The 25,042-nt window shown below is 36.7% G+C and overlaps 1 protein-coding gene across 2 annotated transcripts; it reads right to left on the minus strand.

Moving 5' to 3' along the window:
* Nucleotides 1–248: 248 nt before the first annotated feature.
* LOC132127588 (bone morphogenetic protein 1-like) lies at nt 249–21,480 on the minus strand. 2 transcript variants are annotated; one of them, XM_059539512.1, is made up of 20 exons: nt 20,929–21,480; nt 18,439–18,546; nt 17,328–17,483; nt 15,795–15,912; nt 14,516–14,694; nt 14,228–14,333; nt 11,807–11,931; nt 11,332–11,447; nt 10,947–11,049; nt 10,621–10,740; nt 10,384–10,529; nt 7,339–7,534; nt 7,136–7,261; nt 2,751–2,914; nt 2,470–2,650; nt 2,017–2,142; nt 1,219–1,346; nt 889–1,102; nt 559–809; nt 249–463 (listed from the first exon to the last, which is right to left on the minus strand). In XM_059539512.1, the coding sequence occupies exons 1-20, from the start codon at nt 21,062–21,064 to the stop codon at nt 329–331; spliced, it is 2,934 nt and encodes a 977-aa protein (XP_059395495.1). In that variant the 5' UTR covers nt 21,065–21,480; the 3' UTR covers nt 249–328. The 2 variants fall into 2 exon arrangements, with proteins under 2 accessions (XP_059395495.1, XP_059395496.1); XM_059539513.1 differs by having other exon boundaries at nt 2,751–2,911; nt 20,929–21,479.
* Nucleotides 21,481–25,042: the final 3,562 nt, after the last annotated feature.

Consider the following 25,042-nt stretch of genomic DNA (forward strand, 5'->3'; position numbering starts at 1 on the left):
GTGCATCAGGGACATTTAATATAATTTATCCTTCCTCCTAGACTGGCAGTCAACAAAGCTCTTCATACTGATCATATCTGCCACTCAGAGGTTTCATTTCCTTTAGAATTTTCACTGGATCCTTTAAAGTATGACAGGACAAATTATGTTGCCTTATCCCTATATCAAGCTTGTGTTCCCAGCCTTCCCGAAGGGGTTTGGTACTACTATGTCTTCTTCATTGCAGTCTGGAGGGAAGGGAACATGTGGCATCACCAACACAGGTGTGCAGAAGGTATCAGAGACCCCTGGCTGCTATGTTCTCCAGAGCATTTCTGTCATGATGAACTCACTTACTAGTGTGCAAAGTGTCCTGGAACTTGGTGCTTGTGTACCGAACATGGAAGCCTTTCTTGTTGATGGTGTCATCTGAGTGAAATTGGATGACAATGGCATCACCAGCTGAGTAGATCTCCTCTGGCGGCTATGAATGATCAAATCATTGAGACATATAAATTGTTGTAATGTAAAATGCATAGACATTTTTAAGCATAATGTATGCTTATGTTTTTGCTTTACCCCAGACCCACAGTAACGTCCCAGCCTGGGTGCTTTGACATCAGCACCATCAAACAGCTCCACATAATCATAGCCGCAGTCAGCTTCCTCCTCAGTCTCAAAGATGTGGAAGATGAGCTCCACCCCATAGCCCTTCTCCGCTGAGATCACCCACTGGCAGTCTGAAGCTCCGGGATAGTTGTTGTCACCAAACTGTGCATGGGAATACAGATCCTTGGTCTTGGTCTCTGCCTTCAGACTACCACCACACTCTGAGAACAAGAGTGATTATCATTAACTGAAATCAAATGTTCATTATGGCTAACCTCAGGACCACACAGAAAAAAGTACCTGCTGAATGAGAGGCCTTAAAACCCCTCTTCTGTACTGAGTTATCCGAGAAGAACCGCAGGAACATGCTATTGCCACTGGAAATGACAGGCGATAGCTTTTTACTCCCACAAAAGCGACCAAAACTGGTTGCTCTGCCATTTGGCCCATCATATATCTCCAAGTGGTCATATGCACACTCTTCATTAGCCTCCATGTCAATCTCCTCAAAAGCCTGTGAATAGAGAGAATGCAATTTGAGTTGGTGGAATGGTTTTAACCATTCCTTTGATTACCAGTGTATACTCTATCTTTAACCACTCATTTTGTCTAGCTGAATGATGCAATTACCAGTTTAATGCGGTGACCTGGGGTGGTGGATAGGTTCCATGTGCAGGCCTTCTTGCTGGGGTATTTATCTGGCCAGTTTGGACTTGTGATGATACCGGAAACACTGGTAATGACCTGATCACAGCCCACTAAAAGCACAAACCCACGATATAAATGATTGTTAGGAATCCAGAATTAGGACTGATCTAAAGACATAATAAAAATATATTTTCTATCATTCTAAATCTAAATAAAACGCATATAAAATGTTGAAAATATTTCATGAGATTCATAAGGATTTATTTTTCTACAATGCATTTATTACCTAGGGCTATTTGGATCGTTTAGCCTTTTCTTTACCTGGACAATAGAGGGTCAACAGAGGGTAAGACACCTCTCAAAGTTCAATAAAAATCTTTATTTGTGTTTTGAAGATTAACCAAAGTTTTTATGGGTTTGGAACAGCATGAGGGAGGGCAAATGGCGACATTTACTTTGGGGTAAAAATATCCCTTTCAAATTCAGGTTAAAAGAGTTTACAAAAAGCAAGTGCACTCAGGGCAGCCTTGGAGCAATAATGAAACTGCACTTTGCAAAAAATTCTGTATCAGTGTCTACATGACTTTGAAAAGAATACAGAGCCTTGAAGTATTTAATTTTGAAATTTTGTGTTAAAATGCAAATAAATGCCTTTACAAAACATCAATGTGTTTTAGATTTACCAAATAAATGTTTTCTTACCATTATAATCCGTTTATTTCACACATAACAAATATTTTTAAATACAGGAATGATTGGTAATGTGATGTGAAGCCAAACCTTCTTTGCAGTCATGTTTATTGCTATGCAACACAAAGCCGCCACGACACTGACAGCTGTAGCTCCCAAACGTGTTCACACACTCATGCTGGCACCCTCCATTCTCCCTAGAACACTCATCCATGTCTGCCAGAGAAAAAGAGGAAGTAAATTATTGTTTAGTCTGCTGATTGGCACAATATGCCCAACTTCAAATACAACAGTCAAACAGGAGTCTGCAACATTTATGCATGCTATTAAAGGAACCTTGAAAGTTCTGCACATCCCCACAGACTTCCATTGTATGTGAATTACTATAAATGTAATTTTACAGAATGACAATACTTTCTGAACTTACTTGTATTGACCCATGATTCTGTCAGAAAAAAAAGTCAAGTCTGTCTGAAACATTTGAATATTGTTCATTAGCTGATTATCGGTAAGTTGCATAGGACAATCACAGTTCATCCTCACCAGAAAAGAACTGAGCTTTGAAGCCTCTCTTGGACACGGTGTTGTCTGATTTGAACTCAACGCGCATACTGTTGAGTTGGGATGTGATCGCCTCTGGTTTCTCTGTGCCACAGAATTTCCCATGAAGCTTTGCATCTGTTGAGAGGCTGCTGTGTACCTCAAGGTAATCATATTTACAAACCTGCAAACAGAAGAGCTCATTACATTGTCATTGTGGTCAAAAGTTTATTTGGTATTGGCATCCTTGTTACAAATCACACCGTCTACAGCAGTCAGCTTACATCGTTCCCTTCGATCTCAAAAGCATCAAAAAGAAGAGTGATGCGGTACTGCACTGGGGCAATGAGCTGCCACACACAGTTCTTGTTAGGTGGGTATTCCTGCGGCCATCCTGGACTAGTGAAGGACCCATTGAGTTTGGAGATGAATCCACCACAGGCAGCTGCTGAGATGAGATGGATAAGCCATTATTATGCTGCTGTCTTGACTGCCAAGCCAACGAGCAAAGAGAAACATATAACAGAAATCTTTCAGTTTTCAGCAACACAATTTTTAATCTTTTAAGATCTAAAGAAGACTGAATACAAGCATCGTAAACACTTTATGGCTTTGAATGGCAAATTCCATGTAATGCAGAAATGCTGTCCATTCATAAACAAAGAAAGAGCTAAAAGTTTGCCGTTAAGACAAGGCAGGGTGGATCCATGCTTTTATGTTCTTTACGCCAAATTCTGACCCTACCATCTGAATGTTGCAGGAGAAATCGAGACTCATCAGACCAGGCAACGTTTTTCCAATCTTCTATCATCCAATGTTGGTGAGCCTGTGCAAATTGTACCCTCTGTTTCCCATTCTTAGCTGACAGGAGAGGCACACTGTGTGGTCTTCTGCTGCTGTAGCCCATCTGCTTCAGGGTTCGATGTGTTGTGTGTTCAGAGATGGTATTCTGCATACCTTGGTTGTAACGAGTGGTTATTTGAGTTACTGTTGTCTTTTCTATCATCTCTAACCAGTCTGCCCATTCTCCTCTGACCTCTGACATCAACAAGGCAGTTTCGACCACACCCTTTCTTCCTTTCGCAAACCCTTTCTTCCCCATTCTGATGCTTGGTTTGAACTTCAGCAAGTCTTCTTCACCACATCTAGATGCCTAAATGCATTGAGTTGCTGCCATGTGATTGGCTGATTAGCAATTTGTGTTACCAAGCAATTGAACAGGTGTACCTAATAGTGGCCAGTGAGTGTGTGTGTATATATATATATATATATATATATATATATATATATATATATAAAATATTAGATTCAACTTTACTGTCATTGCACATGTGAGGTACAAGGCAACGAACTGTATCAGATGCCAGAATTCAGTAAGGAGACCGCTGTGGAGAAAAGCTGTTCCTGAGTCTGCTGGTCCTTGTCCGGGGGCTCCTGAAGTGCCTCCCGGAGGGCAGGAGGTAAAACAGTCTATGGTCAGGGTGAGATGAGTCCTTAAGAATGCTGTGAGCTCGATGTAGACAGCGTTTTCTCTGGATGTCCTCAATAGCAGGAAGTGTGCAGTCTCATCGTTGTCTCTGATGAGGCCAATCAACATGGTGTCATTTGCAAACTTAATGATGGAGTTGGATCCATGCACAGGCTTGCAGTTGTGGGTGTAGAGGGAGTAGAGGAATGGGCTCAGCACATAGCCCTGTGGTATGCCGGTGTTGAGTGGGATGGTGGTGGAGCAGGTGTGGCCTGTCCTAACATGCTGAGGTCTGTTGGTCAGAAAGTCCAATATCCAGTTTCAGAGGGAGGTGTTTCTGTCCAGGTCTCCAAGTTTTGTGGTCAGCTTGGAGGGAATGACAGTGTTAAATGCTGAGCTGAAGTCAACAACAACATCCATACATGTGTTGTTATTGACCAAGTGTACCGAATGCAGAACTGTGCATACTGCATCCTCTGTGCTCCTATTGCTAAGGTATTTACACACATACAAACGTGATAGTACTTGTTAATGCTACATTATGGGCAAAAACAAGTGTTATGTAGTTTAGTAGTCAAGTAGTTTATGCTACCTGCAGTCCCCACAAGGGGGGGGGGGGAATTAAAATTTTTTAAATTATGTTTATCTGAAAGTGTAACGATGCAAACGTGTTTTCAGTAAGAGGTAGGATTAGGGTTGTTTTAGGGCAGGGGTAACCAACCCTGCTCCTGGTGATCGACTGTCCTGCAAAGTTTAGCTCCAACCCTAATCAAACACACCTGTCTTTAATTTTTTAGTGATCCTGAAGACCTTAATTAGTTGCTTCAGGTGTGTTTGATTAGGATTTGAGCTGAACTTTGCAGGACAGTCGATCGCCAGGAGCAGGGTTGGTTACCCCTGTTTTAGGGGATAAAATATCTTGTTTGGTCAGTATAAAAGTAATAGATGTCTATGGAAAGTCCACACAATTCACGAAAATAAACGTGTGTGTGTGTGTGTTTCTGTGAATTGTGGGGACTTTCTATAGACTTTTATTACTTTTTATACTGATTGAACAATATTTTCTATCCCCTAACCATAAACCTACCCCTTACAGAAAACCTGTTTGCATTGTTACACTTTCAGAAAAACATAATTTACTATTTTTTATTTAAAAAATTTCCCTCGTGGGTTTTACTATTCTTTTATGGACATTTGGTCACCTCAATGTAGCATAAACAAGTACACACACACACACACATAGACATATCAGACATAGACATATTACAAAATTATATTAATGAAAAGATCAAAAGAAAATGCAAAATCATAATATTAATACAAACTGTAATAATATCAGAGAAATACTGCCATAAAAAATACTTTTACAAAGCAGACTGGCTGCAATTAATTAAACTGCATATTCTTGTATCAAAATTTGTTAATTTTTTAACACAATGTGAGTGGTGGTTCTTTTTATTGTGGCTTCAGCTACTTGTCATGACATCTCAAGTGCTGATAAGCAGTACTGACAGTGAGGCATTCTTATATTGTTTCTTATTGAATGTTCGGACAGAGAGGTGGCGAAATATTTCTATTATGACCCTTTTTTCTGCTTTCACACTGAGACTGAGAAAAATGACTGTGCGCATGACTACCTGGAACTGCGAGATGGAGATTCCAAGAATAGCCCTATACTATTTTAAGCTGTGTTTTTAGCAGTTGCTGTGTTCTTGGTGCTTGATTATAAATAAATAAAAAAAAAGATTTATAAAAATGGATTAAATCCTTAATTTCTTTAAGCAACATCATTTCTACCATCTGTGTCTGTAGCACGAACTGAGGTGAACTTACTCGCTCAGATTTACAAAACCATAAAAAAACTATCTGCAATCAAATTCTAACAAACTCATATAATGATAATTGCATTACCAATCATAAAACTCTCAAAGCCTGATTGGAGAACAGTGAATGAAACCGCAGCAACTACCTTTTAACTGGAATATAACTATGCTTCCACAATCTGGTTTTCCTGATCATTTATGGATATTAAAATGCAACTTCAGGTCTGATTCCACAGTTTGTTCCTTTATAATTTACAAACCCATAAGGAAATTCAATATATGACATATATTGCCCTACATCAAGAGTCATATTGTCATATATTACCTATAAGGTGAGAAATCATTTTCATTATCTGATTGGATGAAGATAACTTTGTAGCATAATAATCAATGTCAATAATATGTAGAAGTCACCGGAAATCCATGCCAATAGATTTTCTCGGGTTGCATCCAATGCTGGAGCTGCAGGGAAGATCTGCTGTCATTATACAGTGTGAGAGCGGCCTCTAGATGTGGAAATCACTGACACGTTTTACATTTTAAAGTTTCTTCAGTTAACATTAGTTAATAAACTATGAACAAACTTTAATAATAAATCTAATAAGTTTAGATATGCATTAATATATGCAACTGTATTTAACCAACTTAAAAAAAAAACATACAGAATTGTTTGTATATATGTCTTTGTAAAAAACAAAACAAAAAAAATTCTATCTTTTGTAACTTATTACAATATCAACATACACCGACTGCTTTTAGCATGACACATATTTTTACGTGCTATATATGTTAATGTATAAAATATCTATTTAAATATTATTTTCTTAAATTTAATATACTGTATGTATGTATTAACGTATGCATGAATATCTCAGTAATATATACACATATTACATTTGCATATGGGAAGGCCTAAGAACAACAGGTAGAACATGATCTCACATTCTCCTTTAGCCATTATGATTAATAAATACAACTGGATACCACAGTTGTCCTGAAGCAATATTTAATCCTTATCAGCCTATAGAATAATTTCGAAAGGACTGTGTAACACTGAAGACTGTGGATATGCTGCTAAAAATTAAGCTTTGCCATCATAACACAAATTACTTTATTTTTTGTATTTTTGATTCTGTGTGGAGTTTGAAAATTCTAAATTGATCTTAAATGTGAGGAAGATATAACAGGAAAGCACTGGGAGGAGAAAGGGGAGCGGGATTGGCAAAGGACCTCAAGACGGGAATCGAACTCAGGTCGCCTTGAGCGCAGGTGCGCTGTGTGTTGATGCACTAACCACGAGGCATTTGGCACCAACATAACCAGGGTATTCTGTGTGGTTTTTAGCGCATTAGTTTGCTTTAACAGGTTTTGGTATCACCTGCACAGCTGCGGCGGTCCGGGTTGAGCTCGTATCCAGGGTCGCAGCCGCAGTGGTAGCTGCCCAGGGTGTTGACGCAGCGCTGCTCACAGTGACCATTATCAGGCCTGGAGCATTCGTCAATCTCTGCAATAAAAACAAAACTCAAGGTCAGAAGGTCACAAAGGAGGCAAAGCAGAAAATATATAATTCAGGAGTGTCACCTTTGAAGAAATTAGCTGCAAACCCAGCTTTGTTCACAGAACTGTCAGATACAAACTTCATCCACAGCTGGTTGGAGCTGCTCTTGATATCGTCTGGCTTTTCGTAGCCACAGAAGCAGCCCAGTAGAGGGCTGTTCTCGGAATCGCCATCTCGCAGTTCCAGGTAGTCATATGCACAGTTGTCATGTTTCTCAATCTGAGTGTGAAAGCAGAGAAAATGATCATAATAGAAATGTTACTTGTGGCACCTCTCTGCCTGAAAACTCAATAAGAAACAACATAAGAACGCTTCACTGTCAGTACTGCTAATCAGCACTTGTAATGCCATGACAAGTAGCTAAAGCCACAATAAATCAAAGGCAATTAAGTATCCAGAAACTACATTGTTTGTGCTTAAGTATATTCTTTTAAAGTATATAATTTCCAAGTACTCTTTTTAAAGCAGTGGCGATCAAAATTAGAAAACAATTTTCAGTATGAGGTAAGATCAGGTCTCTGGGACGACCATTTCATTATTTCAGTGTTCTTAGCTTCAAGGAATGGTTTTATCCTTTTTGCAGCATGACAGGGAACATTGTCTTGTATGAAACATACAGGCTGATGCTTGTAAGGTACCGCATGTTGCTGAAGGAGGTTCTGATAAACATTTGTATTCACTCTGCCATGTATCTGTATAAGAGAGCCCACAAAACATCCCCCAAACCATGACACTTCCTCTTCCACCTTCTAGCCTTTTGATTCTCTCTGTTGATGAGAGGTTTGGTCACTGCAGAGTGTGCCTTCAGTCCGACTTCTCTTAAATGTGCTGAGACAGATCCTTACCCTGTTCAGCGCTGAACTGGCAAGCAATTCCAGCTGCAGTGCTGAACTGATTCCCCATTGAGAGTCTCCCTTTTTTCTCGTGCATTTGTCTTACATGGATGACCAGCCTTTTTGGGAGACTTGAATTAGTGTCATTGTAAACCCACAATATTCAAGAAATCACAGATTTGGAAAGACACACTTCTCATGCAGTGGCTGAAAGGGGCATCTCTGTTACCTTCATGTCGACAACCTCCTATCGCGGAGTTTCAGTCACTTTAGAGCAGCCCACCATCTTACAATCTCAGTGAAAATTGGAGGAATGCTGCCAGTTAAATAGGGTTTCTCATATAATTAAGCTATAATTAGCACCATGTCCCAGAACAACACCAATAACTTGGAAGTATCTGTGAGTTTACTTTTGATCTTTTATACTATGCTTCAGAATACAATTAATTTACGAAATATGATTAAAACTGGAATTCTACTCTTGTTAAGATAACTTAAAAGCAGTGACCTTAAGATTTAGTAAATTGTAGTCAAAGAAAAAATCTTTACCAGGGGTTCATCAGGTACTCTGTGAAAAAAACTATGGGTGCTCCAGAGAGTGAACAAAATTAAAAAAAAAATGTATTAATAAATACATTGTGGATCCTTTTGCACACGCGTATCAGTGTGTACTACACAGCTTGCTTAGTCTGATATGCATTGCTGTCTTTTTGATATGTAGCCCTGTCTTAGAATTAAAAGCTTTTTACTTTGCTAACTATGCGAATGTCTTTTTTTTAATTATAATTTTGCAATAGGATCAACTTTTTTAGTAAATTGTAGGTTGTTCTCTAGTTTTGTTCTCCACTGTATACTTCTTTTTTGAGAAAAGTGACAAAAGGCAAAAAAATGTAGCAGAAACTGCTTTTATATTAATAATTTCAAATTTGAATTTGATATAATTTTGGGGGGCAAAAAGAAAAATAACATTTGTCCATTGTAGCATATTTAAGAAATATACACTCTACCAGTCAAAAGTTTTTTCATATTTTTTAAATAATTCGCTTTTGCTCGCCAAGCCTGCATTTATTTGATCCAAAATACAGCAATACAGCAAAATACAGCAAAAATAACTGCTTTCTATTTGAATATATTTTAAAATGTAATGTATTCCTTTGATCAAAGCTACATTTTCAGGTTCCTTACTCCAGTCTTCAGTGTCACATAATCCTTCAGAAATCATTCTATGGTGATTTGTTGTTCAAGAAACATTCATTGTTGTTGTTGTTGTTGTTATCAATATTTAAAACAGTTAAGTACATTTTTTCAGGATTCTTTGATGAATAGAAAGATTCAAAGATCAGCATTTATCTGAAATAAAAAGCTTTCATATCATTATACACTATACCATTCAAAGGCTTGATTTCAATAGCCTATATTTAAATTATAATATTTGTATGAAATTATAGAAATTAATACATTTATTTAGCAAGGATGCATTAAATTGATCAAAAGTGATGATAAAGACATTTAATATTTGTATCCGATAAATTATTTCCTTCTGAACTTTCTATCCATCAAAGAAACCTGGAACAACAATAATAATCATAATACAATTTTGACAGCAAATAAAAAAATAGAGTCATTTCTGAAGGATCATGTGACTGGAGTAATGATGCTGAAAATGTAGCTTTGATCACAGGAATAAATTACATTTTAAAATATACTCCAATAGAAAGCAGTTATTTTAAAAAGTAAAAATATTTCACGATATTACTACTTTTGCTGTATTTTTGGATCAAATAAATGCAGGCTTGGTAAGCAGAATGGTATAATATAATATAATATAATATAATATAATATAATATAATATAATATAATATAATATAATATAATATAATATAATATAATATAATATAATATAATATAATATAATATAATATAATATAATATAATATAATATAATATAATATAATATAATATAATATAATATAATATAATATAACCCATTTATGTGAAATGGTGGTAAAAAAGGACAAGCAATTTGGCTGATATTTTTTATTTTTTTTTTATTTTGCTTAATTAAAAAGTTCAGTATTCTGTTAATTATATCAACAGCAATCACGGGGACACAAATGTTGTACAAGTGACCGCACTGTAATGTATATTTTTGTGCTCTCATACACTGCTGTCTTAGGCTAGTTATAGATATCACATGACAAGAACACACAAGAACACAAGATTTGTGCACCCTACCTCAAACGACTGGAAGACGAGACCCACATGAAACCCCTGGGGTACGATGATCTTCCATGTGCACACTTTATTAGGTCGATAATCATCAGGGTAATTGGGTGACTCGATCTGTCCACTATCTCGTTTCACTTCACCTCCACAAATAGCTGAATCCATAGATAAGACATCACTTATTATACACTTATACAGAGGAACAGATGAGCTTCTCAGCTGGTGATCAGTTGACTTATACTGTACCTTCATAGACAGCAGAGAAGCCTTTCCCCACCCAATTACTGCTGCTGCTGCTGAATTCAATCCACAGTCGACTGTCAGTGGACACGATGGCCTCGGGGAGCTGGTCTCCACAAAAACGGCCTGAAACAAATGCAACAAACTGATCAAAGATGTTCATGGACAGGGTTGATGGAATATTCAGTTATCTATTGTGACACATTTGCATTTTTTTCTCAGTAATTTCAGTAATTAAAAAACAAAGCAATTTTTTTCTTAAAATAAATAAATAAATAAAGCCATTTAAGACAAACAAATGCAGAAATGATCTTAATAATAAATACGAGAACCTTTCAAAGGTGCATTTCTCCAGTATCCATCACGAATCTCCACATGGTCGTACCAGCACAAGTGACTTCTGTACAGATCCATTGAAGTAAAATTAAGAACGATCTAACAAAGAGAACGAACCACAGACAAAAGGAATGAGAAGTAGGAAGTCAAAAAAAGTTCAGTCAAAAATAGAGTAAAAACTGTGACATTTTATTTAAATAAAGTTTTCTTTTTTCAAATATTTTGACATTTAAATTTATTTTTTAGTTATTTCTGCAATGCAAAGCTGAATTTTCAGCTTATATTATACAATTTTACTGACTGGTGTAATGTAACATCCAGCTCATATATGTGTTTCTGTATATCAGCTAATGTATATGATTCTGTGTAAAGGTCTTCTACCTTCTCCCCAGGCGTGACAGATATTCTCCATATACAGTGAAGATATGTAGCATATCCATTAGGGAACCCAGGGGAGGAGAAGTTTCCAGTGCTGTCCTGAAGACTCTCGCCACATCCTGCGCACAAACCACATCGAGAAAAACTCACAGATGATAACAGTAGGAGTTTTCCAGAGGCTAAGGTCAGTTTTAGGGATCACGCTTTTATTTTGAAGTGGAAAATCATTCCAGCTGAGATCAAAGGAGATGACTGGAAAAACAAATGTTCTATGAAGGGATATTAATACAGCTGTTTCGTTCTCCCACTTTACAAGGATAATTTAACTGATGTCACAGTCACAAATGCATCCGTCAAAAATATTTCAAACTATGGAAGCAAGAGCAGAAGGAAATCTAAAAATATTCTTAAAATGGTCGTTCAATGACGCTAGAGTAGCTGCTACAGTACAAAGTTGCCTGACATAAGGGCCACTTACTTGGACACTTATATAATTTCCTAGCTTGAGCGATGTCCCCTTTGCTTAGTCTCGTCCGCTGCCCGATGGGAGGTCGGACTCTATCAACTTCATACTTTGGCAGCATGGTATCAAGATAGATGCCCCTATTTTTCACAAAAGAACAAAAGCAAAAGTGTGAGTGAAACAGTAAAGAATAGTAGGATGAAACAAAGTAACGAATAGTAATACTATACAGTATTATTGTGACACTGCAGTATCATTGCAATAAAAATGTTTTCTCTTTCAATATTTTAAAAAGTTGTTTATTCTTGTGATGTCTTGAGTATAGTCGAGGCCAATATGGCCGCTCTATCAAATGAAGCCCCGCCTTCTGAGCAAAAGAGTGCAGCTGCTGTTTGAAGTCCAGGTTGCTAAAGAAAAAGTCAGCAATCTGAGACGTGCGCTTGGCGAACAGTTCTGCAGAATTTGATGTTTGTCCATTCAAAGGGATTTAAAGATGGCTGCTGAATGATATGACTTGCCTTAATGGGACTTTGGTCTTATTTTAGTAAAATTTGCATGATATTAGTTTTTTGTTTAGAATTTGAATTAGATTGTTTACATTTTCTGTTTTCATTTTAGCTGTAGTTAATGTATAGTTAAAGATAGTTTTTAAACTATGTGGTTAAACTAGATTTAGTTCAACTTGAAAATGTTGCTTTGACAACTCACTGAAATAAAATATTATTTTTAAATATTTTATTAATAAATGTTTATTTTGATTCAAGTTTCAAAAATGATTTATGGTTTTAGTTTGAGTTAACATGATGTATGTCCAAATACATTTTGGGGCCACTGTACATGCACCACTCAAATATGAATCACTTATTCACTACATATAGTCTTTCTCTCTGCTGTTCTGAGGACAGAATGATTGCTCTTTTCTCTCGTCTAGTTCCCATGACGATAGCATCCTGAATGGCCAAGCATGTGGACGCAGAGCAGTCAGAGTGGAGTTTAAAGCATTGCCTCGCTGGACTGCAACTCCCTGGAGCCCACTCAGCATGCCAGAGAACAACGGCACTCAGGCCCTGCAATTGTCCAGGACAAAAAGCCTGGAAGAGCTTTATTGGCTTTGCCCTAATTCCATCGGGATCCCCCGACTGCAAAATTCTGGAGGTAAAACCGCACAATGTGAATATTCTTGGGTTTAGAGGCCAGAAGGAGAGGGACCACTTTGCGAAACACTAAAACTAACAATCACAGAGAAACCCAGCCAGCTTCCCACAAACCATTGTGCTACTAATTGATGTGAAGTTTTTCTCAGACTCTGACTACAGCTGTTAGAAGATATAAAAGACATTATCCACAAGCATTTTGATCAAAACTATTTCCATACACTCAGAAAAAAGGATACAAAGCTGTCACTGTTGCGCTTACCCTAAGGTACAAAAGTGAAAAGGTACATATTTGTACCTTATATAAATGGTACCTTAAAGGTTTATATTAGTACTTCAAATGTAACCTTTTGAAAGGGTACCACCTCAATTTTGCCTTTTTTTCTGACTGTGCATGACACAATTAAGGAATTGTTTTAATCATTTTAAATCAAACTGGTTTGCTAGTGAATATTTTCTGAATACGTTTGAGTTATTAATAAATAAATAAAAATACTGCATATTGTGTTCAAACGAATTTCAACATTATACAGAACAGTAACAATAAAAAAATAAAATGAAATAAAATTCATGGCCATGGGAACGCGGTCTTTTAATAGGTCAGAGTAATGTGGCTTTTTACAGAAGCTGACCACAACTTCCTGAATTCTTTTTGGTTTAGACTACATCAGCATTATCCTCACTGTTTCCAAACTGTTTGCGAATTTGGTCAATTCAGAGCAGCTTTGTGAGACCCAAAAGAACTGACCAAAGGACACTCTACCTAAAAGTCTATCTGCACTTCAGTCTTGGCTCCCTTTCTGAATTCCTTCCTAGCTTGTCCTAAACAACAGGCCTCCTCAAAGCAGCTGGCTGGATCTCCATCCTCAAGCCACTAACAACAGGTTAGTCAGCAGTCTGTGAGAGCACCAAGTCCTCAAATCCAGCTCTGTCCCATCAGCTCAACGCTTGTCTTAAAACAAGACAATAACACATGCAAAAATGTGCCTGTCTTTTATAATTAGTGTAGAAATTAATATTAGCATTTTTATTTTTGTTTACATCAGAGAATAAATAATGGTTGATTTTTCAGTCAACATACAGAGTGTCAATGGGAGGTATTCAGGAATTTAATTTATATAGTGTTGTAATTTCTTTATAATTATTTGAGATACATGGGCAACTAGTATAGAGTCAAAATAGTTTCTAAACCAAATATTTGCAGTATATCTTATATACTATATCTGATAAAAACAGATCTACTACAGTGTACAGGTTACATTAAAGTCCTATGAATCCAAACCTGGAAAAGGTGTTTCTGGCATAATGCATGATACTGTCGAAGTCGTAAACCTCTCCAAGCGAATCCACATCATCTGGCTCCATCTTTATGAAATTATACTCCTGACCTGTAAAGTGCAACATAGGCTTCATCACACTTCTACTGAATCTCACACAATTATGAATTATCCTGGGTTTGAGATATAATACAGTGCATAAGAGTTATGATTCTGGCAACTATAGGCATATACAGGAGTATTAGAAGTCATTCTACAGTTGTATGTAGTAGAGGTTTTGATAGTTACTGTACCTGGCTGGATGTTTTCTCTAAATATATCAACATGCTCGTCCCGGTCGGGTCGTGTGTGCTCGTGCCAGAATCCAATGACATGCCCGAGTTCATGCACCACGATGCCAAACTTGTCACAGTTCTTCCCAATAGATATAGCCTGTGGACCTCCACCTCTCTGCCCGACAAATGAGCAGCACCTTTTTTTTTAAAGAAGCCAACCAGGAGTTAGAAAACACTTTTGGACCTATTTTGCAGAAACATTTTGTTAACAAATGGTGAAATTAATGTTTAGTTTGTATTTGTACAGTTACTTTCTTCACTGTTGCAGAATCACCATTAAACACGTTTTCATATGGAAGAATTTAAGCCAGAGGTTAGTTAAATATCATCCAAGTGGTTTAAGGTCACTAGGATTGTCCTTTTCATATATTTATATATTCTTATTGAGCAAAAACAGATTAAACAGATTTTTTTTTTTTTAAATGCATGTTGATTGAAATTGATGTTTATGTCACAGACGGCACATGGACTACTGTTTTGGGAGCTGTGGTGTAGTGACGTGGCTTCAGCAAGACCCATCTTTTTACTAACAACCACACACAGTCAATCATTCAAACTAGGTGATAAACTGGTTGATAAAGCAGTACAACTGTTTTCCATATTGATTATATTAAAAATGTTTCATGAGCAGCAAATCAGCATGTTAAAAGTATCATGTGACACTGAAGACTGGAGTAATTGTGCTGAAAATTCAGCTTTAATCACAGGCATAAATTGCATTTTAAAATAAATTCAAATATATTATTTTTATTTAACTTTATACAATATTGCTCTTAATTGTGTGCTAGCAACTGAATAATGCTAACCAATGGCCTAAACACTGATTTCACAAATCTACATTAGTTCTGGATACATTAGTATCTAGTCAAATCAAGTCTCTTTGAATTTGGCAATTCACAGTGACTTAATAAAAGTTGAAATAAAATCAGAAAGAGCACCATCAGAAAAAAAGACCATCACCCAGAAAAAGATACAAACCACACTGTAGCACTCTCTACAGGGAGCCAGAATTGCTCTAGAAGAAAACTTGTTTGTTCTGTTGATGCCTATAGAAAGCCAAATAAAGAAAACTGCTGAAAAGATTGGAGCTTTTGAATGCTGGCAGGGGTGTGTGTTTCTGTGCATCAGGGCTGAGGGAGAAACTGGAATGATCAATATGCAATATGTGTGGAGGGACATCACATTATTGGTGAGCAACAGTTGTCTCTCCCCAGAGACAGGCAGGGTGTGAACTTACCCACATGGCCGCAGAGTAAAGACGATGTAGCTCTCTTCTGTGCTTCTTTCGATGAATGTCACACAAGTGTGTTTCTCCCAGTGACGCATGGCCTGCTTGAAAATGGCTCGCTGGCTACCTACAGGGGTTTAGTTTGTTACTGTTTACAGTACATGAAATTGTGTGCTGTGATTGGTGTAGTGGACATATCGCATTCTGCAAAAAAGGGAAACTGATGTTTGTCACAGTTTGGAAAAAAAAGGGAGAAAACATGACTTGATAACTTTGCGAATATCGCATTTTGCGTAAATTAAAAATTTTAACTTTTCAATACCGTCCAGATACTACGGTGCCCGTAAGGTGACTTGTTCGGTTTACTTAGTTTTGTCGTGGCAAAGAAATAATAACTCGTGGGAACGTGATAATATGTCGTGGCCACGAGATATTAATTTGTGGGAACATCATATTAACTCGTGTGAACGTCATATTATGTCGTGGCCTCGAGATGCTATGTTGAGGGAACAACATCCATTTCTCGTGGCCACGACTTCTTATGTGGAGGGAACGACATGTTTTTCTCGTGGCCACGAATTTATTGCGTAAACAAACCTGCAGGACCATAGCAACTCGGGATTATAAGAGATGGATTCATTAATATTTTATTTTGCATTATTATATTATTTATACATATAAAATGTATTCATTTACATTATGACATTTTATGTTAATGTCGAGCATTTACAGTACGCTATTATTTACAAAAGTATTCAGAATGTTAAGTAAAGAGATCGAAATTGAAGCAAAAAAAAGGAATATAAATGAAATAAAAAAAATAACCAATAATAATAGGCTAATAATAATAATAATGTACACATAGTAAAGGGGAAAGACTCAGTTAATGGACTTACAAGACTGTAGGATGGATAAAAAAGTTTGTATATTTTATTATGCACTTTATGTAATATTTATTTATGATAAACTTCATTCGAATGCTGACAATCGCATGTAATACAGCCCGGTAGCCAAAGCATATGGTTAATATAATAATTATTTAATTCAAGATAAAATATGAATGAATCCATCTCTAATAATCCTGGGTTGCTATGGTCACATGTTGTTCCCTCCACATAAGAAGTCGTGGCCACGACATAAGGATGTCGTTACCTCGACAAAATGATCTCGTGGCCACGACATAATATGACATTCCCACAAATTAATATCTCGTGGCCACGGCATATTATCACGTTCCCACGAGTTATTATGTCTTGGACACGACAAAACTAAGTAAACCGAACAAGTCACCTTACGGGCACCATAAGGTACAATACTGATTTTGGTGGAAACTTTTTTTAAATGACTATTAGCACGTTTTTGAACCAAACTCTTCAGACAGTTTCAGTTTCAGACAAAATTAAGGTTTTGTGTGGAGTTGGAAAAATTACACTAGACTGGAATATAAGGAAAAACAAAAAATTTAAACAAAAATTAAACTATAACTAAACCTAAAAAACAATACATGCAATAAAATAAAAACTTATTCATATGCAGACTTACCACTGAAGTTGCTACTGATAACATAGGGTATTATGCCATCTGGCCAAACTCTCTCAGTTCTGGCTGTGGCTGCTCTCCGTCTGCGTAGGAGTCTTTGACCAGCCAAAATTGGCTTGTCCTTTGCATTGTCTTTTCCATTACCTGAGGATCTGTTTGCTAGGGAAAAGACAATACTTCAGACAAAATATACTTGTCTACAAATTACATGATGTAAAATACATAATGTATTCTATTATAATTAAGGCTGTCAAAATTAATAATGCATTATTCGCATTTAACGGCACTAAATATATTTCATACATGATTAATGCAGCACACATTTTCTGTTTGACCTATGGGCTAGCCAGTAGTTCGAGAAATGGAGATACAAAGTGTTTCCAACTTAGCGACTTTTCAAACACCTTTATCAACTTTTTTCCAAAAAAGCACCTAGTGACACAATTCAAACCTTATTTAGTTTATAAGACTCGCCGAGGTTTGGTCATGCAAAAATGTAATCAGGTTTGTGTAAGAAAAGTGCAAAGAAAGGGAAGTACTGTAATAGGAATTTTTATTTAATCATTTTTCATGTGTCTAATAGATATTTCTTTGAAAAATGTCTTTATGGTTTCACTAGTAACAAGCACATTTGCATAAAGTATCCATATCTATCCATGTTGATTAGACTATTAAAAACTTGAAAAGTGTTCATTTATGGTACATTTAGAGCAGATAAAAATGTGCGATTAGGTTGCAAGTAATCATGACTTAACTCATGACAATCATGCGATTAATCGTGATTAAATGTTTTAATTGAATGACAGCCCTTATTATAATATAACCTGATTATTTTTGGATTGATTTTAGATTACTTTTGAAGTAACTCATCACATAGATCAGGATTATTTTGTACCACATTGATCAAAAAATGAAAAGTGAAAGAATATCCATTCCATTCGTTGTTTTAAACAACATGAAGTGTAACACGTTGAAAGCATGAATATGCTAATATGCTATTAAATATTGACTTAAAATTATTTAATTACACAATACAGATTACATGTAATCCGTTACCACATAGCACTGAATATGACTGCATGGTAACAGCAGTGTGTTTTGCAACCATTCTCACCTGAATCAGGTATAGAGAAGTTAGAAGAGTCATTCTTAGCATCCATATAGTTGGCTTTAAGCAAGCGCAGGTCCTCCTCATCTAATGCTATGTCGCCCAGAAAAGCAGCTAAAACAGAGAGTAAAGCACATCACCAAGCAAACTTCTTAAGCATTATGCAACCCAATGCAAATATAAAAGGTCATATGTATAAGTGAAACACAAAGACCATATTAGCAGGGACAGCATTTTGCAAAAAATTCATTATTTCTGTGATAAAACCACCCACATAATTTAAGTTTTAATGTATTGAAGGGAAGGGAAAACTGGGTATAGTGAAGGGCTAATAAAATTAATAAATAATACACACAATGTGAGCATGTTTCGCCTCCCTTGAGGTTTTCATCCAAAGCTGTCAAATCTATGAACATACATATAAAGAAATATGCTCAAGAATAATTAAACAAGTCACAGCCAACCAATTTTGAGGTGATGCAGTTCCAAGTTAAGGTTCAATTTAAACCTACAGTCTAAACTGCTTGACCAATAAATGGCCATGTGTCACTATAAGCATCTTCTCTGCTGTTCTGCTCAAAACTCAAAGTATATTTTCATTATATAAAGTGGAGTATATATATCCACTATATAAAGCCATCAATACACTGACAGAAGATCTCAGGTAGAGCTTCCCCACAATCTGTTAATCAGAGCCATAGAAGGTTAATAATATGACTAACAAGATAACAATCAATAAGAAATCATTTATTTAAATAAACCGCAAAGGTTAAACAAGCATTTATTTTCAACAGCAGGTTTACTATGCTATTTAAAGTATACTTGCATTTTCTAATGGATTCTAGACAGGGTTCACGTCTATTAAGGCCACACTGTAGAGATAACCTTTTACCCTCAGCTTATTCACAATCGAAACTATTTAATTTCTGAAAGCTACTCCAAAAGGGATGCAACCAAAAGCCTTCAGATTAAAAATCAGTTTTTGTGCCATCTAGTCATTACTGCCAAATCAACTTCAATGACAGCAACAACACAATCGCTCATCTTCCAATTTCCCAATTCAACACTTCCCTTTGTTAGCAACAAATGAACTGTCTCAGTTTAATAGCGTTTAGAGCAAATCTAATTCCTGACAGGTTTCAGTAGCCTGAAGTCCACTTCATGCTGTGACAGTAATGAACAATGATCTGAATTGCTGGGCAGCCCTGTCAGAAACATCCTTATTAACACATTACTTATTTAATTGTAAATTCAAGTTACAATACAATTCAAATCCCCATCAACTGACTTTTTTATTGTGCTTCTGTGATTTGACTTATTACATTCTGAGCTTTTCTTGGTGAGCACTCAAAATCAATTTAATATAATAGGTTAATGAGTTAATGTTAGAAGGTGGAAATCACATATGCTTTGCCACCAGCTTAATGACGTTGCCTCTGAACAAGTGGACAATGTGCTAAAGTATAAATATAGATAAAGTAAAGTAAAGAAAATATAAAGCAAATTAGGAATTATGATTTTTTTTTTCTTTTTTTTTTGTAAAAGCATTAAAACTTTTTAATTTGCAGAGAGCTGTTTGATCATGGTGACATTTTAAAAATACGAAGGTTATTAAATTCAGTTATTATAGCCCAAACAACATTTATTCGGCTGTCTATTCAGTTGCTAGCTGCCCATTATTGTAACAAAGATAGGACTAGTTAAAACCTCTACAGACCATTCAATTTTGGTTGGGTAAGTGTTTGTAAAGCACATTTTTTGCTGTAAATTAGGTAACGTGTTGGTCCTGTGCACTCTGCCTTGAGGATGCTTATTTCAGAGTTGGAATAGGGGAAGGTCCTGAACCACCAGGATCCCATTCACTTGTCCCAGGGGGGTATTCCAAAAAGCAGGTTAGGTGACATAGCTGGGTATGTTTGAAGATACAATTGTGTAAGTGTGTAAATGACTATTGAACAAAAGAGGTAAAACAGCATGGCACGCTTTTTCTTAGTGTCTGTTTCCATGGTGATTTGTCGATTTGTCGCTCTGTTGACAATGTCTTGAGTCTTAACCAGGAACATACTCTGAGTTGAATGAACTTACTCCCTGATGCATTTTTGGAACCACATACCTCGAGTAAGCAAGTAAACAGCTTACTGATGGTAAGTTAACCGTGCTTTATGGAATACACTCCTGATCTCATGCAGTACACAGCTAAACAAAACAAAGCAACACAAACAACACAACAAAATAACACAAAGCAACATAGAATTAAAACAAAAAGTGTTAACCAAAACTAAAAATGGAAAAATAATAGCTTTAACCAAAACACAACAACTTTAACCAAAACAAAACGTAAATCAAAGCAACACAGACTTTGACCAAAACAACTTTAATAAAAACAAAACATTGGGCAAAACATCACAAATTTTAAAAACAAACAAAACTAAATAATATCAGCAAAAAAAAACTAAACAAACTCTTGATTTATATAGTTACCAAAATGTAAATTACCAGCTTTGCAGGGGTCCTTGTAGTCAGCATCATCACTGTCTCCAGGACCTATGTGATAGTTTGAATCCACTTTCAATGACATTGTTAATAAAAGCAAAAGATTGAACATAAGCAAATATGTCCACATGGAATTCATGACAGGAATGAGTGCCGATGTACTGTAGATGTGGACCTGGAGCTGGCAGAGAGCTGCGGTTTGCGGTGGGAGTTTGGAAGGACTTGGGAAAATGGGAGCTCCCGGGAAGGCGGGTTAGGAGAAGCGAGGCTTTGTCTATTCAGGGTCTTTATTCTAGTCCAGTGATTCTCTCACATACCCGGGACTCGGGCCAGCATCAAGCTTAAAAAAATACACAGATTGGAGGTCAGTGGACTAAGCATCCTGAGCCCATCTGTGTGGGAGAATGCGAATGCGCAAGCTTGTGTGTTTCACTCCAGAGCAGCAGAAATGCTGTTGTGTCTAAAATAAATACAATATTTTAACAAATGATCTTAAATCTTCTTGCACATATAGTAGCAATATCTTGTACTTCATCGGAATACCAATCATAAAATATCCCTGCTAGCTGACAGATATCAAATACGTCCTGAGGAATCACACCTGCAGGGTTGCCAGTCAAGGTTTTCATAACAAAATCTGCCCAATTGCTACTCAAAACTAGCCCAAAACTAGCCCAATTCATTTAATGCCCACAGCCCAATCACTTGCGCCTCAGCGCCTCACCGAGAGATTCCTGTACGTTTAACTTTACAAGATGGTTTCTTTAAAAACTTTCAAGGGTCCCCTTACCGTGTGACCAAATACCAATTCAGCTGGGCTAAAACCTAAAGACTCTTGTACATACTGTTTTGCAAACTGAAAATAAAACTAATGGTAAACGCTCTTCTCAATCCTTCTCTATGTCCATAGCGTATTTTCTCAGCATAGACTAAGGTCTGATGAAACCTTCTGAGCACACACTGACTTTCGGGGTGATATGCACAAAGTGGTATAGCTTCAGCGGGACCTAGGGGTGCTGAGGGTGCTGCCCTTTGATGTTTCTGATGAGAGAATTTGCCAAAGTGCACTGATCAAAACTTTTGTGAATCAGTGATGTTAATATTTAGTAAAATCACCTTAAGTAATAGAAATATTAAAGAAAAAAATTATTGAGCTAAAATCAAAAAAAGCACAAATATGTATTGGTTCGCAACTAACTCTGCCTTAATTTGTATGTTTATCTGTAAGAGTTTGGGCTTATTAATATTAGGATTTTGTTGCTGATTTGAAATATGTAATTTAATCGAGAGATTTCAGGATTCCCCCATTCATTTAGATATGAATTGGTTTTGTTTGAGCTACCCAGAGGCGTTGCAAATATGGCGGCCGAGAGAACGGACTTTCCTTGAATGGAACTTTGATAGCAGCAACAGCACATATCCACGTTCTGATTGGTCAGATTGCCTGTCAATCAAGCTCTTTGCGAATGGTCAATTACAATGTCGTGGATCAAATGATTGTTCGAAAAGGCCCTCTTTTGTTACTGTAGATATCCCCAACAAATAATGCCACTCTCACACATTCTCACAAAGAGGATAAATACACTGCAGAGCAAAGAGGAAACTGATAATGTGCCGACAGACAAGACAGAGCAGATTACTTTTGGTATGAACAAGGTCTCAGGACTCCCAGCATTCAAATTTGGTCAATTTATATAGAAATGTAAAGAATAAATGCCGTTCTGTGGCTCTTTAATGTGTCAAGACCGATCACTGTATTGCCTCAGTTCAAACTGGTGAACCAATCGTCTGGAAGTTGCTGCCGACTTTATTTCAGTGTAGTGACGTATTTCCATCTGAAACAGCATATTGAATAGTGGGCGTAGTTTTATTTTTGCCCTCCACCTCTGTGTCTCTCACTAATAGCAATCTAACAGTTCAAAGGGTGTTTAAGCATAGATATATACGTAGATGCCTCATTAGGGAATGTTTCTATGGGCTGTTACATAATCCATATTCCATTTTTCGAATGGTCTGCGAATCTTTGAGTGCATTGACTGTGCGTCTACGACAGCAAGTATACGCTTGTATATCTTTGAATATTCATTGATTATTATGTGAATTACATCAAGTTGACTGTTCCAAGATGGTGGACACGTTAACGTATCTGGCACGTCGAATAGGGCATCTATACATATTTATGGCTGCGTCCGAAAGCTCTAAAATGCTGCCTTCGGAGGCAGCATTCCAAAGCAGGAAGGCATCAAGGCACTTCTGAATCCAAATTCGGCTTCACTTCCTGTCTCCTGAGATATCTTCTGATCTAATTTTGAATGGAGCATAGATGTATCATTCGCTGCCTTTGATGTCCCACAATCCTTTGTGTTCCATTCCATAACAGTAAAGCTAAAAAATAAAGATGGCATCTGAAAGTTGCGTTTGATGGTCAGTTTGTGTATTTCTGACTAACTTTTTGCACTTTTGATGTTATTTCTAGTGAGAAAGCAGTGCTATAGTAATTAGATATTCATTTATCACCATAACTCATCTATTTTGTTGTAGATCATTAAACCATTGTGCTGCCACCATGGGCCTGACCGAAATCAGTTTCATTAGGTGCCTTCATTGTCATTGTCTCATAAGGCAGTGAGGCAGCAAGTCAGCTGTCTAGGCTTTCGGACGCAGCCCGTTTTTAGGATATTCTGCCCAAGCCATCAAATTGACATCAACAGAGATGAAATTGCACTTACAGAGTCGAAGCAAATGTTCAGATTTTGATTAAAGATTACCAAAACAAACTATTTTTTCAGTGGATTAATTTGCACAGATTAATTAAATGTGCGCTAATAAAGTAAATAAAGTAATTTTTGATTTCATGCTGACTTTAAAGCATGAATTGAACATGAATAAACATCAGAAAGCATTTTATTTAAACTACGGAACACACCAATTTAAGTGCAAGTCCACTGAAGTTAATCTACTCTCCTGTCTGAAGTGTGGTTAAGGCTAGAAGGGATACAGCTGTGGTTACTGAGCATGCGCATTTACATATTTTTTACAGAGTTTTAGAAAGCACATGGCACCCTAGTTTCATCACATTAAAGTGTCGCAGTGACCATCTTTTTGCAGTAAAGACCTGCATAGTTTAACTGATGTTGCAAGACCTGTCCATATTAACCTACCATCAAAAACCATTCCCAAAACCTAAAGGACTCTACTTTCTCCAGAACATGTCCATATAATTTAAAATTACTCTCTTCCCCTACCGTTTTCCTTGAAAAGAAAACCACTTGAGTTTTTTCCTTTGAAAATCTAAAACCCCATCTCATTGACCATCGTTCTACCTGTTCTATTGCTTCCTGGACCTTAGGCTACTTATATTTTGACTGTATATTTTATGTTTCTTCCCCTCTTCCACAAGGCCCTGTCATCTGCGATCCAATCCCAGGCCCTACATCTAAGAGCAGTGGACTAAAAACACTACCCTGAGGGGTTCCATTTTCTACCATATAACTACCAGTTATAATCACTGATGAACACCTTTGGTTTTAATGAAAAAAAAAAACTATAGAAGGGTGGATCTGAACTAAACTGCTTGACGTAAGATCTATCCCTGGAGCATCAAAGAGCACGAACAGTACCTGAATGTATGTATTTATTCACTGCTGTAAAGAATATTGTTACTAATTATGGTGTATTATTAATATTTACATTTATAATAAGTCACTTCGTCGCCAGTGGCCACCACTGCACGGGCCCCAGTGTCTCACTGTCTGTAGTTACACGACTCCTCTTAAAATCATAGACTTATCATTGTTTACGGATCATCAATTCTCCTAATTCTCCTAAGTCACACAAGTCATTGCAATCAATGCTGAATATTTTTAAATTCATTGAAAGAACTATTCCATCTGAATCCTTGATTTATTTCTTGTAAGGAAATAAAAATAATGTATACACACACACACACACACACACACACACACATATGTATATATGTGTGTGTGTGTGTGTGTGTGTGTGTGTGTGTGTGTGTGTGTGTGTGTGTGTGTGTGTGTGTGTGTGTGAATATCTAAATATATATTGATATATATTTTATATATAAATATTTTATATATAAATATATAAATAATATATA

This window comes from Carassius carassius, chromosome 45, assembly GCF_963082965.1.
Source record: "Carassius carassius chromosome 45, fCarCar2.1, whole genome shotgun sequence".
NCBI lineage: Eukaryota > Metazoa > Chordata > Actinopteri > Cypriniformes > Cyprinidae > Carassius > Carassius carassius.

Coding starts and splice junctions, on each gene's coding strand:
- LOC132127588 (XM_059539512.1), bottom strand. CDS start 21,064: ATGAATTCCATGTGGACATATTTGCTTATGTTCAATCTTTTGCTTTTA. Junction 10,530..10,620: donor CTTCTCTGCTGTCTATGAAG/GTACAGTATAAG, acceptor CTATGGATTCAG/CTATTTGTGGAGGTGAAGTG. Junction 7,535..10,383: donor TCGTCTTCCAGTCGTTTGAG/GTAGGGTGCACA, acceptor TTTCACACTCAG/ATTGAGAAACATGACAACTG.